Source organism: Monodon monoceros, unplaced genomic scaffold (assembly GCF_005190385.1).
Source record: "Monodon monoceros isolate NGI ecotype Baffin Bay Population unplaced genomic scaffold, NGI_Narwhal_1 Super_Scaffold_15, whole genome shotgun sequence".
NCBI lineage: Eukaryota > Metazoa > Chordata > Mammalia > Artiodactyla > Monodontidae > Monodon > Monodon monoceros.
Genome location: NW_021703771.1, coordinates 9,862,789 through 9,878,860, shown reverse-complemented (window position 1 = coordinate 9,878,860; position 16,072 = coordinate 9,862,789). Strand labels below are relative to the sequence as shown.

General features: G+C 38.8%; 1 protein-coding gene across 4 annotated transcripts in view; it reads right to left on the bottom strand.

Moving 5' to 3' along the window:
* CD109 (CD109 molecule) overlaps nucleotides 1-16,072 on the bottom strand; it is a 152,437-nt gene that overhangs the window by 28,459 nt on the left and 107,906 nt on the right. For all 4 annotated transcript variants that reach the window (XM_029224286.1, XM_029224282.1, XM_029224284.1 and 1 more), the window contains 8 exons: nucleotides 11,939-12,013; nucleotides 11,326-11,383; nucleotides 8,516-8,645; nucleotides 7,494-7,611; nucleotides 5,647-5,760; nucleotides 3,827-4,045; nucleotides 2,955-3,099; nucleotides 411-587 (listed from right to left, as the gene is read on the bottom strand). In XM_029224286.1, coding sequence (XP_029080119.1) covers nucleotides 411-587; nucleotides 2,955-3,099; nucleotides 3,827-4,045; nucleotides 5,647-5,760; nucleotides 7,494-7,611; nucleotides 8,516-8,645; nucleotides 11,326-11,383; nucleotides 11,939-12,013 — 1,036 coding nt within the window. The remainder of the gene's footprint in view (nucleotides 1-410; nucleotides 588-2,954; nucleotides 3,100-3,826; nucleotides 4,046-5,646; nucleotides 5,761-7,493; nucleotides 7,612-8,515; nucleotides 8,646-11,325; nucleotides 11,384-11,938; nucleotides 12,014-16,072) is intronic.

The window sequence follows — 16,072 nt, the reverse complement described above, 5'->3', positions numbered from 1 at the left end:
GAACAGGGACTTCTCTGGGAGGAAAGGCCTGACTTCCTGTTTCCTCAGCACTGGAAGTGACCCTGGCCCTAAGAGATGCTCTAGAAATGTGGAATGAATACTCATTCCTTCAGATCTTTAAGTGGCTTTAAATTTCCAATCCCTTAGGAAAATACAAACCCCTCCAGGAACAAAATTCTTAACAAACATCTTAGCAGCAATCAGTGAGCCCTGAGCTGAGGACGAGTGGCGACAACGTCCCACTGCTCGCACATATAGCACATGCCACACCATCTAGTGCCACAATCACAGAGCAAAGACAAAATCTGTCTATGTTGAAATACGGTCTAGAGTCAACTCTGACCGAAAAAAAAAAAAAGAAAAGAATAAATGTATTTTTACAAATAAAAGTATGTTTCTAAAATGCTTACCTTGCCTCATAAATGAAAGGGCTTTTTCTTTTAAATTCTCAGTCAGTTGTTTCTTTTTAGTCAGGTAATCCAAAACGTAAATATTTGGAGCAAAATTTATCATGTTCTGTTCGCCACAGCCATAAGGCATTCGAATCAGTGAGGCTAAGCCACTGATGGAAGAACCAAGAATATCTCCTGAAAGCACAAGATATTCATTACATTCAGCAAATCCTCAGTAACTGTACCTCCTGGTGGCAGAGAGGTGTCCTCTGAGAGCAGAAAGCATCTGAAGCAATATTACTATTCCACTGCGTGGAGCATAGTATTTATAGAAACTTTACATCAAGCTTTTAGGAAGACTGGTCAAATAAATGACAATACAGTGGTACTGAACTTGTAGATTATGTGACAAATTAGGAGACTCTTAGCTCAAAGATACAGTACAGATAAGCAAAAACCAAGTTTAAAATAAAATTTCGGAACAAAAATGTCAGGAATTGCATTAGGAAACCATCGTTCTTACATGGGAAAGAAATGTTTTATTATTAATATTCTTCACATAAATAGAACTTTATTTTGATTTCCTTACTAATACACTACAAATTCTTGAGAAATGATGCTTTTCAGGGCAGGGTTGTGGTATTTTTCAATGTGCTCTATTTGTCAACAACAAAGTAGAACTAACAAGGATAAGCATTTCAATAAATTTCAGGATCAAAAGGGTTAAAAATATTCTTCAAAGTTAGTAATATAAAGTGAAACAAAACACACGCTTACCCACATTCCTCTAACCACAGTCTAACACCATAACTCAAGAAAATAAGTAAGAATTTAGAAATGTAAAGGCTGAGTTCTAATTCTGACCTCACTATGGTTGAACTGTAGAGGGAAGAATATTCGTCAATGTGGTTTATTTTAGAAACTTACACCATTCCAAGCCCAAATACCTAGTAAAAATCTGCTCCCAAAAAGATGAATCCAAAAAAGAGAGGAAGATCTTCAGGTGGCTAGGCTGCAGCCATGCTAGCGTATGATGTCTCAAACTTTAGATATTAACACAGAGAAATAAATACCACTGCAGGTTATGTTTTTTATTTTTATTACTACTGTAGGTTATGTTTTTAATATTCAAAGTGAACATCAACTTAGACTCTCAAAATCCAAAGAAGCAAGCTAATATTCACACATCTGGGCTACCAAATAGGTTTTTTTTTAATATATAAATACCATATAAAAATAACACTTGAGGGGCTTCCCTGGTGGCGCAGTGGTTGGGAGTCCGCCTGCCGATGCAGGGGACGCGGGTTCGTGCCCCGGTCCTGGCACTGTGGGAGATTCTTAGGCAGAATGTATTCCCCTAAATAGAAAGCTTATTTAATTCTTTTTAAGAATTATATCTAAGTCTCCCAAAAAACGTCCTCTCTAGAGGAACTGGTTGTTTGAGGTTGTAATAAAAAGCATTACACTTGCAAGGGAGATTTAAAAGAACCTCTGAAAAAGTGCCTTAGGTCCTGACACCTCAAAGATCTAAACTATTGGGTTGGCCAAAAAGTTTCATAACATCTTATAGAAAAACCCTAACGAACCTTTTGGCCAACCCGATATTTAGATGTCATTCATCTAAATATTTCTCTCAGTTATTTGCAAAGCACAACCACATAAATAAACCATTTGTGTGGAAGCTCTGTCCAATAGTTGAAAGGACTTTGGGGTTACCAGAAGGTGACTAGGAGAGGGTGACTTAGTCAGTGAGTAGCTTCAAACTGTAAAGGGTACTTGTGTCTGCACAGGGAACTGCTAGAGGCAGTGGCCCTCAACCTCTGGTTACCAGAAGCACTCGTGGAACCTTTTCAAAACATACATGCCCTAGCCACAGCCCAAGAGATTCTGACTGAGTAGCTCGAGAGTGGATCCCAGATATTTGTGTATTTCCAAAGCTCCACGGAAGGGATATTCACCAGTGGTCGAGAGCCACAGAGGCAGAACCACCATACGACAGTGTGGTCTGGCTACTCAAAAGAGTGGTCTGCACAACAGCAGCATCGGCATCACCTGGGAGCTTGTTAGAAATGCAGAATCCAAGGCCCCACCCCAGGCCTACCAAGCCAGAATCTGCCTTCACACAAGCTCCCCAGGTGATTCACGTGTACCTTGAAGACAGAAGAACTGGTCCAGGACACACATCTCACTTGCCTTCCTACAGTAATCAGTGGTTGGCACCAACTAAAAACTTTTCGCAACTTCTTCTCATTAGGATTAAATAAGAAAATGCACCTAAATAAGGACCTAATTATAGCACAGGGAACTATATTCAATATCTTGTAATAAACTATAAACTATTTTGTAATAAACTACTCTTTTTCAGAAAAGAATCTGAAAGAGAATATATATACCTATATGTATAACTGAATCACTTCGCTGTATACCTGAAACAATGTAAATCAACGATACTTCAACTTTAAAAAGTAATTAAGAAAAGAAAATATACCTACAAATAAATGAAAAATATATAGTATCATATACAAATAAACCAGTAGCGACGGTGATACGATCTGTTCTTACCAATTGCGGTGATCTGAACTCTCTCACTACCACTCACTATATGAGGAGGAAAGGAGAAACTCAAAGTTTTCAGGGTAGTTTGTAGCTTGCTGTCAGTCAAGTCTAATAAGATGGATTGTGAATATGATTTTTCTATTCCTTCAGCCTGTTGATAAAAAGGAACACAATTAACATGGTCCTTACAGAGAACTACATGCAGATAATAAGTCAATCACCTGGCCTGTATATGGTTAGGTAAGTACCTACAGTGTCTTGATTATTGCTTCAAATCTGTTAACAAATGTTTCCTTTCTCATTAAATTAGTCAAAACATTTCATAGAATGGCAATGGAAATGATAAAGGACAAGATGAAAAGGCCATGAGAAACCCTCTGAGGTAGGTCCTTTTATTATCCAAAGACAGAGGTTAAGTACCTTGTGCAAAGGCACCCTTGACAAAGGTGGGATGAAACCCAGAGCTGTCTTACTCCGGAACGCAAGTGCTTATCTACTGTGCTGAGTTGTCTTTTTGTGCATACTGTCTTCTCTGAAAAAACCTACCAAATCTCTTCTACCTGTACTGAGGAATTCCAAAATTCAAACTCTACGTATCAACTTGGCATGATTTAATAGGATCCCAATGTCACACAGACTGTAAATGTAACTTGCCTTACAGTCGTACTATAAATTTAAAGAAGATGTTGGCAATTACCTTTAAAAACATACGTGATATATTTTTACATTCAGATGAGAAAACCATTAGGCATTACCAGGAGGGTGGAAAAGATGACCTAGTCAGTCTTGAAAACAAATTTAACCAAGAGAAAAACCACCTTCTGTTTCCTTTTCAATTATATATTTCCATTCTATTTATTTAGACTTCAAGTATTTACCTTCACTAAAATCCTCTGGGTGACAGCATCGGAAGCAGCAGGTGAAACAGCTGTGACTGTGATGGGCATTTCCCCGAGATGTGTTGGCCTGACCGGGAAAAGAACAGTTGCCCCATCCTTACTGGGAACCAGAACTGTCTGCTGGTGCCCTGTGACATTTATTTCATTCGAAGCCATTAGAATATCAAACACGTCACTTTTCTCAATGATTACCTTAACCTGGAAGAAAAAAATCATCAAAGGTCTTGTATAATAAATTGCTCCCCAGTAAAATGTTGCTCTAAGTGCAGATAAATCTATGAGGCCTGAAACTAGAGAAAAATAAGACGGAAAGGTTCAGCCAAGGAGAGGGTGAAAGGGTGTCAGGAAAAACCTAGTTTCTTTCCTATGCTTTCTCCACCTACCTCAAGACATGTGGGGAAATGACATTCTTCAGTTCCATTTCTAACATTAAACTCCCACTAACATTAAATTCTCTCATTTGTCAAAGCTGAGTGGTAAGGGTGTACCCAAAAAGGTTATTTCATGTCATGGTACTGCCACCAGCCTGACTCATCTAAGTCATCCTGGGACACTAGTCCCATCAGAAAAGCCTGAGGCAAACAGGATGAAATGTTATTACATTCATTGAGAGCCTCTGCTAAAATTATTCCAAGAAAAGTATGACTCAGACACTAGTCCTGAAACACATGTCGGTTGTAAACTTTCATAAAATGTGTCAAAGTTGCCAGGCTCATCAAGAATCCCATTTCTCCGGGTCTTAGATTTTATGAATTGTTTTCCCATTTATTTTCTCATCTGTTTCTCAAAATATTTCCTACCTGACAGATGAGTAAACTGCAATTAAGTTATTTGCTGGTAAGTGGAGGACCTGGACATTGAATGTGGGCCTCCTGACTTTTGCTCTTTACACTGGACCATGTTGAAAAGATTAAAAAGTAAAATTAGGGCTTCCCTGGTGGCGCAGTGGTTGAGAGTCCGCCTGCTGATGCGGGGGACATGGGTTCTTGCCGCGGTCCGGGAAGATCCCACGTGCCGCGGAGCGGCTGGGCCCGTGAGCCATGGCCGCTGGGCCTGCACGTCCGGAGCCTGTGCTCCGCAACGGGAGAGGCCACAACAGTGAGAGGCCCGCGTACCGCAAAAAAAATAAAAATAAAAAAAAAGGAAAATAAGAAAGTTTACTCTCTAGACATAGTGCTTAAAGAGATTATGGCATTTTCAGGTAATAAGGTTAATTACAATCCCTCCCTACTCCCATTTCGTTAACACTACTGCAGGCACAGCACAAACAGTGGGCCTACCCCTGCCTTACAGGGAACTGACTTGGCTAAGGAGACACCGGGCCGTGACTCAAAAGACAAAGCCTTGAAAACAGAATATAAACACAGGGATAAGCACAACGGCATGGGTGAGATTCCTCAGGAAAGACACCTTAGTTTCAAAGCGGGTCTTGAAAGGAATCCATTCTTGCCACCTGCAGTGGGTACAGAACAGCAGTGAGAAGCGGCAACACATTGTAGATGTGGGAGGAGAGTAGGGGGAAAATGCAGGGGGGCGGGCAGGAAAGAGAAAGACATGCCACAGAGATGAAGTTGCATGACTAAAGCAGAGAACCCGTGCTAGAAATTAAGGCAAGGATGCTTGGGCATGCTAGCAATATCCTTCGACATTAACAAGCAGAAGAAATTGCGGGCAAAGTATGGCTATTGTCAGTCTCCCAGAAATGTATAGAACGCTTAGATGCCCAAACACTACGTAACCCAATCCCCGCATGTTTTCTTCATTTTGTCCTGAAGTATAAATGATGACTAGTATATTACCTCAGTGGCATCTTTCAAATAATTGAATATGGTTACTTCCAAAGCAAATTCTTCACCTCTGATAACAGAGTAGGGAAGATTCAAAAAAATGAAAAACGGTTGGAAGGACTGGAGCTGAAAAGAATACAATGGATACAGATTTTGTTCAAGTCCAAGTGCTTCACGCTTTACGCAATTAAAAGCAAATCTCACAAAACCTGTGACGCTTATGACTAACTTCACATAGAAATGTCCACTTGCCTACCAACAGAAAGCAAACAGCAACCTACCCCAAACGAACGGGGGCACACTGATTTATGTTATTTAACACAGTAACCACTACATTTTATGAAATGGCTACTAGGAACCAGGGACTTTACACAAATTATTTCATTTAGTCATTACACCTATGTAGGCAGGGGTTTTGATCCTATTTTACAGAAAAGAAATCTGAAGCTCAGACATCTCTGTAACCGGTACAAGTTCACACTGCTGCAAAGTGTAGGAGCCAGAACTGGATCCCAGCATGTCTGAGGCCACAGCTAAGTCTCTCTTCCTCTACTCTGCCATGTTGATTCTACCATTCTTCTTCTAAAGCCACTGGCCGAATGAAACAGCATCTGTTTTAGACTCATGTGAAAAGTCTAAATGATGGTTTGCCTGCTACCCTGTAATACATAGATACACATACTCGTGCTTCCTCATTGGTCACCCAACTCTGACAGCATCGGCGGAGCTTCTCACTGACAGCAGTTAATCCCCGCTTAGAGGTTTATCTGGACATTTGTGGAAGTGTCAGACTGTCACCATAGGGTGCTCTTGGCACTTAGTGGGTGAAGGTCTGCGTGCTCAGGACAGTCCCAGAAAAGGAAGAATTGTTCCGTGTCCCTCATGATTCTTGAATGTTCCTTCATGTAGATAAAGCACCTGCTTATAATGACCTGGGCTTACAACTAATTCCAACATATATATAAACCCAAAACACCTGTCAATGTACAACTATTTTGTAAATCAAGAGGAAACTACACTTTGTTTTGGAACTTCATCAAAACTTGTTCACTATTTCAAAACTTTACATCACCTCAGGCAGCACCACTCAAGGTTTTTGAGTTGTGAAAACAATACACGTATATCAAACTGGATGTACAACTGTTACACATAGGGTGATTCTATGCACGGTGTAAATATTCACATATGTTACTATGCCTTCTAGTGCAACTAGGCCTGGTCACTTACATACTGAAATATTATTTTATTATACATTACTTTCCTTTGATTTCTCCTCACTATTTCACTTAGGGCATCTTATTGATTTTTTAAAAATTGAGTGTGCAGGTATATTATATTTTCTATGCATTTCATTTTGCATAGATGGTAGAGGGATGAAAAGCACAGCTGTTATAAAGAGCTGGCTTCAGGTATGACAGAGGTGAAAGCTACTGGTCTAAGACCAGTCATGGTCATTACATTCCCCTTGTCAGTGACGGGTTTAGGAAGCGACATGAGATGTAATTTGACCGAAGAGATGTGAAGAAATGTTTGCTAGGGGACATTTTGAGAATTTCTGCTTGTCCTTAAAGAGGGATGCACGGAAATATTCTCTCTGTTCTTGGCCTCTGGAAGGGGTTGGACTCAGTCAATAATAAACTTTGTATCCAAATCTTAATACAGAGCTAGCATGTTTAGCAGTTTAATACAGCTCACATTCTAAAGTGTAAAACAGATGAAAAACAAGAAGGAAACGCCAAGGAATCTCTATACTGTGATCTACGTCATCAGCAATCACTTTTTTTAAATCCGTCGAGGAGCTGACACTGTCCTTGCTTCGCGGCACTGTACCATTTATCAGCAGCCCTTTAATACACTACCTCCACTGGAGTAGTTGTTAGTCCAAGACCTAAATCCTCAGAGATCACAAAAGCAGTTGCAACCCAAGAAGTGATAGAATCAGGTACAGTAACTTCGAATTCTTGGTAAGTCCTGGAACTGAAGCCAAGATAAACATAAAAGTCACAAAACCGAGAACTGACACATTTCAAAATTGGCCAACATAACCGAAAACCATGGTTAGGAAGAATTTTAATTTTCCAAATCATTTACATATCTAAATTTTTTTAAAGGTTTAAGCCTAAAACAGTAGACCCCAAGTTCTCAAGGAATAGGTCATAACAAGGTCATAACACTGCAGACTGATCCATATTCCAATAAAATCTTTCTACAATGTTTATACCTTCAGAATAAACATCATTTTTCATAAATTTTGTATAGATAATAAATATACTTTTTCAAACTTAACTCCAACTTGTTTCTCTCAATATGCATAAAAGTTTCCCTCTGTATCCTAGTCTACGCTGTTATTTGTTTTTTGAGGTTTGACTTATTTCGAGTTTCTGTAAATAGTTGACTCACGATATGTGTAGATTTCATGATTTACCTGCTCAGTCATCACGCCAGGTAGCACAGAGTTTGTCAGCTAAGCTGAATTCCTTTCAACATCCACACCCCTTATTCCTGTGGCTCACAGGGATGTTTTATGAGGAGCCACAAGGCAGGGGGAATAATCATGAGCGCTTCCCATCCCAAGGCAACAAAGGAATTCTCAGCAATCTTTCCCCAGTGAGAACCACAAGACTTCAGGGAAGTTAAAATCACCCTTCATTAGCAAAAGGCCAGTCTTCTCCATGATGGTACTCTCACTGCCACAATTCACATGCAGCTTTATTAAGTACTATATTTAAATACAATAAATATCGTTCTAAAAAAAAACTCTTGGTCCATTCAGTTCTTTACCACTCTATGTTTGTACTTAAGCATCAGAAACAGGGCAAAACTTACTTAAAACTAAGGCCACACAAAATATATATGGGCAAAGAACTTTATAAACTTTTACCCCATGCTGGTGTCTAGCCAAATCCAAGTCTCTGGAAAATGCTTTCTGACACGTGGACTGCTACCCGAAGAGAAGTCATGAAAATCTACCAAGTATCCTTCATTTTCCTCCAAAAACGCTATACGGTCATCTAAAAATAAACACAGACAACTGTCAGGAAAAAAGTCACAGTAGACAATGTTCATAAACCCAGTCCGCAGAATCACAGCACCTCTCAGCTGACGGGGCCTTCAGAGTTTGTCTTGTCCAATCTTCTCGTTTTACAGAGGCACCTGAGACCCACAGAAGTCACGTGACTTACCCTAGTCACGTGGCCACTATGAAAGAGCCAGAAAAAAAAAAAAAAGTTTGATGGCCCTAGAACCAATACCTGAAAAACTACAGTTCAGCTGCTAAAAAATAACCTAAATCACATTTTTAAAGTTATCTCCAATTCTGCTACTCTCCTCTTCTTAGATCCCCAGTGCTGATTGCCTTTGGCTACACCATCCACAAGACGCTAAAATCATCCAGTTTATTAGCTTCTTTCTTATAAAAGAGGCAGGCTGACATATAGACATACCTATCTCTATTCTTTCAACTTTTCTATAAGCTTAAATTATTTCAAAATAAAGTGTAAAAAAAAATTATACTGTAGAAGGTACCAAAGATACCAAGATGAAAGTGATGAGCTCCACCCATTGTCTATAGAGGAGGTGGACAAATACATGCTAAGAGTGATAGCGCACATAGGCCAACTGTCCACCGTGCAGAGAACAGGTGATTTTACAGCCTCTGCACAGTGGACAGGGTACGGCTAGGGGAGAAAACCCATTCTGTGCTGTCTTCTACATTCCATTTCCTTACGCCTCCGGATAAAGAGTATCTCATACAAGAGAAAAAAAATAAGCTAAGTACCAAGGCATGTCCGGAATATGACAATGTGTGTTAGGGAAGAGTGGCATAAAATGAGAAGAGAACAAACGCTTGGGTCCAGATTTTTAAAATATCAGTTATCCCACGCTGAAGGATTTGGACTTGATCGTTTAAGTAATGATGGCCTACTGAAGGTTTTGAAACAAATTAGAAGCACGATCTAACCCATGTTTTATAATGGTAACTCTGGTCTCAGTGCGAACAGTGGTTTAGAGCTGGGGGAATGAGGCAGGAGAAACAGGGGGCTCCCGCGGCACCCAAGGAGGCATGCTGATGAGCGAGAGGAGAGGAAGGACAGCCTTGAGAAACGACCCTGCTCTGCCTCCCAGCTGGATGGCCTCTGTGTGCACCCACGGGCAGGCTGTACCTCAGCATACTCCTCTGTGTGCTGGCTTGCCCCACTAGACCAAGCTGTAATCTCCATTGCCTCCTACACGTCAGGCATGCAATTAATATCATCTACTGAATAATGAATGAACAAGCTGGATCTGAGGGATAAGACAATAGGTAATTGCAGACTTGTGAGTGCCAAACATGTGCTACGCATTTTACATCCTTTTGGATGTAACCTCCTAACAACCCTGTAATATAGGTAATATTATTATTCCTCTAATTCAGGGAGAAACCTGAGGTTTAGGGACCTTAATGAATTTTCTCAGGATCACAAAGCCAGAATTCAAAGTCAGAAGTATTTAATGGCAAGTTCCTTTCTTAACCACTCTGCTGTTCCACATCTGACAGAGAGAGGAAAGAATTAAAGATGAGTTCCAGGTTTCTGATGCAGACATGTGGGTAGATGATAATTTCATTAACAGAGATGTGGAATCATATCAACTCAAGAGCTCATATATCAGCCAAATCATATTAGGGAAAAGTGATGCTTTGTGATATATCAAAGTTAAGGTTATTTTGGGGGCATCAGGGTGCAGAAACAGGGGTAAGGTAAACAGTCAGGATGTTCCAGAGTTGAGTTTAATGGGAAAGGTGTCATGCAAGGACAAGGGACTAGGGAAGAATTCAATCACTTGAAGGTTTCTAGCAACATAATATGCTAGTAAGAGTATCAGGCTTCTTCTGTTACAGTGAGAAGGTAGAAGGGTCTCAGAAAAGGGTAAAGATTACAATAAGTATTACTAACAATAGAATGAGTGGGAACATGTGACAGACACGGGGAATTCATGGATAGAAACTATGATAGTTCTGTGGCCTTTCAAGATGATTTCGTATGATTTTACCTGAAAGAAAAGAGAACAACTTCTAGAATTAATCATCCTCATTTATACATTTCCTTCAGTCAAAATGTTTTACGACTTCTTCCTAAAAGCACACTTCTTTTAATTAGTTGGGTGGTCAACTCTATTTAGCAATCCAGGGAACTAGGATGTACAGATGTGACTCTGCCCGCAAAGAACTCAGATTGAGGAGACAAGTGCGTGCGTGCGTGCGTGTGTATGTGTGCGTGTGTATTGACAGCACACTTTATGACATCTGGGCTATTTTCTAGGTGAACAATAAAAAGCTAGAGAACAAAAATGTTTCAAAACTACATTGCCCCTTTTAACTGATTCCAAAATAACACCACAGTTTACAACACTAATTGGAGGCATAAGATCTTCCAATATGTCCAAAAATATAACCATGTCAAAAAATTACAGAGAGCAAATGGAAAGCATTCATTACAAAGATCTAGACAGGAGGTGAAAAACACTCCATGTCATGGTCCAGATGTACTTTCAAGTACATTAAACTGCGAACACTGTAGGATAAGAGAACAGAAAATGAAAATTACAATATTCATGTTCAGCCAGAAAGTATTCATACTTACATAAGTAACGATAAACACTTGAGATGAAAGACTTAATTACTTTAAAAGCACTTTGTCAGATTTCACTTACAAACATCAATGAAATCCTTCACAAGGTTTGCATCTGTCAACACCCAGAGGCCACACTCCTAGAAAGAATAATTTTAATTTTCTTTTAAAATAAAAGTTTAAATGTCCTCTAAATTGTCAGACTCCCATACTCCTAACTCACCCTTGCTCATTTGTTTTTGTGTAGCATGTGAAAGTAGTTCCCTTTTTTTTTAACTCCTGCTCATTTTTGAGCGTTTAGGTACATACATGAGTATACATTCTCTCTCTCATACCCAGACACAGACATACACACACACACACACACACACACACACACACACACACTCTCTCTCTCTCTCACATGAAAAAAGAGACATTTCCAGGTCAAGGAAAGTGATATAAAAGAAAGAAATTATAATGACAAATTCCATTATTTCTCTAATGGTGAATTTATTCATTTGCTTTTAAAACTAGAAGGGTGACTATCTTTCCATTTCAAATTACACTTATATAACACACTTAATAAAAGGTTAAATTAAATAAATTGAATAAGAGGCTAACATTTCAAAATTTAGATAATTAATTCTGAAATTAACTTTGCAGCAGTAAAATATATTAATATCTTTTCAAATTATATAGCAAACTAAACATACCTGAAAGACTGCAAAAGAATTCATGAACATGCCTAAATAATATCCTGTGTTATAAAGTTCCAGTTCATGGACCACCTAAGGAAAGATAAAATATACGGAATGAATGCACTCGTATCAACGTGTTCTGCCCTCTCAACAGTTCTGATATATACCTTAGGTAAGAGACAGCCCATATGCTTATCAAATTTGAAAATGACACAAATGGAGGAATAATGAATATGCAAATGCCATGTTCATAATTCAATCAGCCAAAATTACACTTCTTTTTTAAACTTATTTTTATTCTGTTCAGCATTCCAGAATGCCTAAGAAGTGTGGGCTTGTTGACAAGACCAACACGTAGAGATCAGCATTAAAAATGACTCATACTTTTGACAAAGATAAATGGGTTCAATTGGATAGCTAACGTAAGTTCTAAAAAAATGTCAGTTAGGGACTTCCCTCGTGGCACAGTGGTTAAGAATCCGCCTACCAATGCAGGGGACACAGGTTCGAGCCTTGGTCCAGGAAGATCCCACATGCCATGTAGCACCTAAGCCCATGTGCCACAGCTACTGAGCCTGCACTCTAGAGCCCATGAGCCACAACTACTGAGCCTGCGTGCCACAACTACTGAAGCCCGCGCACCTAGAGCCCGTGCTCCGCCACAAGAGAAGCCACCGCAATGAGAAGTCCATGCACCACAACGAAAAGTAGCCCCCGCTCGCTGCAACTAGAGGAACCCCGCACACAGCAACGAAGACCCAATGCAGCCAAAAATAAATAAATAAATTCATTTTTTTTAAGTCAGTTAACTAAATTCTTTAAAATAACACAAAGAGACAACTCACAAAAGAGGAAACGCAAATTATGAATAAGCAGAAAAATATTCAACCTTATTGATAATCAAAGTGATGCAAATTACATCAATGAGATAGCTCTTCAATAACGAGGTATTTGCATGTATCTGATTAGCAATGCTACTTTTTAAGAACAGTACTCATTGCTAGCAAGAGTGAGTAAAACAGGCTAAAAGAGTGAGTAAAATTGGTACATATAAACACAGAATAAGAATATGACCCAGCAATTCCAATCCTACATATATACCCAAAAGAACTGAAAACAGGGACTCAAAGAGATATCTGTACACCAGTGTTCATTGCAGCATTAGTTACAATAGCCAAAAGGTAGAAACAACCTAAGCATCATCAATAGAAGAATAAACAAACAAAACGTGGCATATATACACAATGGGATATTATTCAGCCATAAGAAGAAATAAAGTTCTGATACATGCTACAACATGGATGCACCTTGAAAACATTGTGCTCAGTGAAATAAGGCAAACACAAAAGGACAAATATTGTATGATTCCACTTATATGAAATATCTAGAATAAGCAAATTCAGAAAATCAGAAGTAGATTAGCGGTTACCAGGGTTGCTAATGGAAGGGGGTGATGGAAAGTTATTGCTTCATGGTCACAGAGTCTCTGTTTAGAGTGATGAAAGTTTTGGAAATGACAGTTATGATGGTTGTACAATATTATGAATGTAATTAATGCCACTGAACTGTACTTCTGAAAATGGTTAAAGAGGCAAATTTTATGTTATATATATTTTACTATGGTAAAAAAAAGTTAAGATATTATATGCTTTTTGGTAACTATTTTGATACATTTCCCTTATTTACATTAGCATTAAGACTGACAGACTAAGACAAAGACAGGGGGGAAATTACTAAAGGTTCTAAGTGTAAGTTTAAAAACACACCAAGTTTAAAATTAAACACCCAAACCACTGCTTCTGCTATACTAACAACACCACTGCTACATCCATGTTAAGTAAACATGGTGCTAGAACAAGTACCAAGGAGAAAATAACGGAATGAGAAAACAGAAAATTTCATAATATCTCAACAAGCTAGCCAATATAGTTAGCTCAACTATAGACAACGGAGCCAGAGCCAGATAGGATGGAGAGAAAAGGTTTTCGTTCCATAACTCCAACTCTGCCACAGAACACCAATATGTGCAAGATGTCCTTCTGCTGACACTCAGGTGCAAATCTATGGAATTATCTAGGAAGAAGCATCTCTTGCATAAAGAAGTCCTCCTTTTCTCACTGGCTCAGTGAAAGGCACTGTCAAAGCTGCAGCAAGAGAAGTCTGGTATCTGAAAATTAGTCCTGGAAGATCTAGGACACTTAAATTATTCCAAGGCATTCAAGAGTCTCTGGGTATCACCTATAAATTTAACAAGAATGAACGAAACCAAAACAGTCTATTACCATAGGCTCTTGACTCCCTCCTCCAGAGCCAACTCTGGAGAAACAATAAAAGCAAGCAAGAAACTTGGATGAGTAGAACAAGAAAGCCCGCAGGAGAGGGAAGGGTATCTCGATTTGGAGTGCTGGAGGAAGCAGATGGCAGAAAGCTGCTACAAATAGCAGTCAGATGACGGTTGGAGGGAGGTTTTTAAATTCTGCTCGTGCTTCTCTTCAGAAGGTAGCCTCAGGACAATCATTCCTTGCAATTTCACTGCCAAAACCAGCAGCCAGGAGGCAGGCAGTGTGGCCAGGATAATACCAGGTGAGCACCTCTGCCCTTCTGGTGTGAGAGGGTGAGGAAACGTGAACAGACCTCTGGCCTTCAAGCACTCACTCTTCCTCCTCTACTCCTCCAAACTCTCAGAGCTGGGGTCATCACCTCAGGAGACCACGGCTTCCTGGGCTGCTTTTCCCTAAGAGCTTAAAAGTGAACTGCTGAGTGGAAGGGGACAGCACACTGGGAGGATCAAGAGTAGTTCTCAAGTCCCTGAAGTTCAACCTCTCGCCTCTCTTTAAATTCACAAGACATACACAGATTGGAACCTGGTGTTCAGCCTTCCCCAACAGACATTATCAGAGTAGCAGCCAAATCAACTAGCCATCCAATGAGTATAATTTCCGTAAAAGACATCCAACTGGACAACGTACAACGTGTGAAGCAGAATACTGAAAAGTCAGCTCAAGAATTTAAAATAAACATAGTAAATATAGGTAAGATAAAATATTAGCAATATAAAACAAGAAAAAATATAAGAACCAAATGAAAATAATACACATTAAAAGTATAACAGCTGATATAAAAGTAGGCTATCCATCAAAGTAGGATAGATACAGCTGATGAATAATCAGTGAGCAGAAAGAGTCAACTGAGGAACTCTCCCAAAGAAATAAATAAAAGACAAAAGAGACAAAAAACAAAAAGCTAAGAGATACAGAGAAAAAAAGTAGAAGTGCCAATCTCTGAAAAGGAGAAGAAATGGAGAGAAAAGAACTATAGGAAGAAATAATGGATGTAAATTTCCAGAATCAAAAAAATGAAGGGAGAGTATATATTGAAAGGGCAATTCATCATGACAAAGAACAAAAATTCTGTACAACAGCAACATGATCTGGCCAGGGTTGGGGAAGGAGGTGCAGACAGGGAGACACAAAAAGAATGCATAAGAATATGAGAGCACACTAAAATGCTTGCCTTCTCAGATGAAGATACAAATATTGATAATCTTAAGAAATCAATAAGGATAAATAAATATAAGCACAATTCATGAGTTAAGGGCATCTGTCATGGAAATAAAAATAGAATCTGTAACTTCCAAAACCACAGAAAGAATAAAAAGAAACAAAAAGGAACTAGTCTAAATTTTAAAATATGAAATAAAAAAGCAGAAATAAGTCTTAATTAGAGCAAGGACTGATTTGTAAATGGGTTAAATAAGCTTATTAAAAGACACTATCAGATTAGATTAAAAAAAACAAAAGCAAAATATAATAATATGCTATCTACAAGATATAGGTAAAACAAAAACTTACAAAAGGTTGAAAATAAAAAGATGGAAAAATATACCAGCCAAGTATATTTGAATCAAAAGAAAGCTGGGATAGCAATCTTAATATCTGACAAAATTTAATGTAAACATACAGTGAGATATAGAGACAGAGACAAAGAGAGCATGTGTGTGTGTGTATTTGTGTGTGTACACATATATATAGAAGGAAAAATGAAATAATATATTTATTAAGATATTTAGCAAGCTGTAAAATGAAGGATGCTATATTCACTTAAATCAAATGCAAAATGCTACAGGCTTTTTAGAATATAATGTGAATT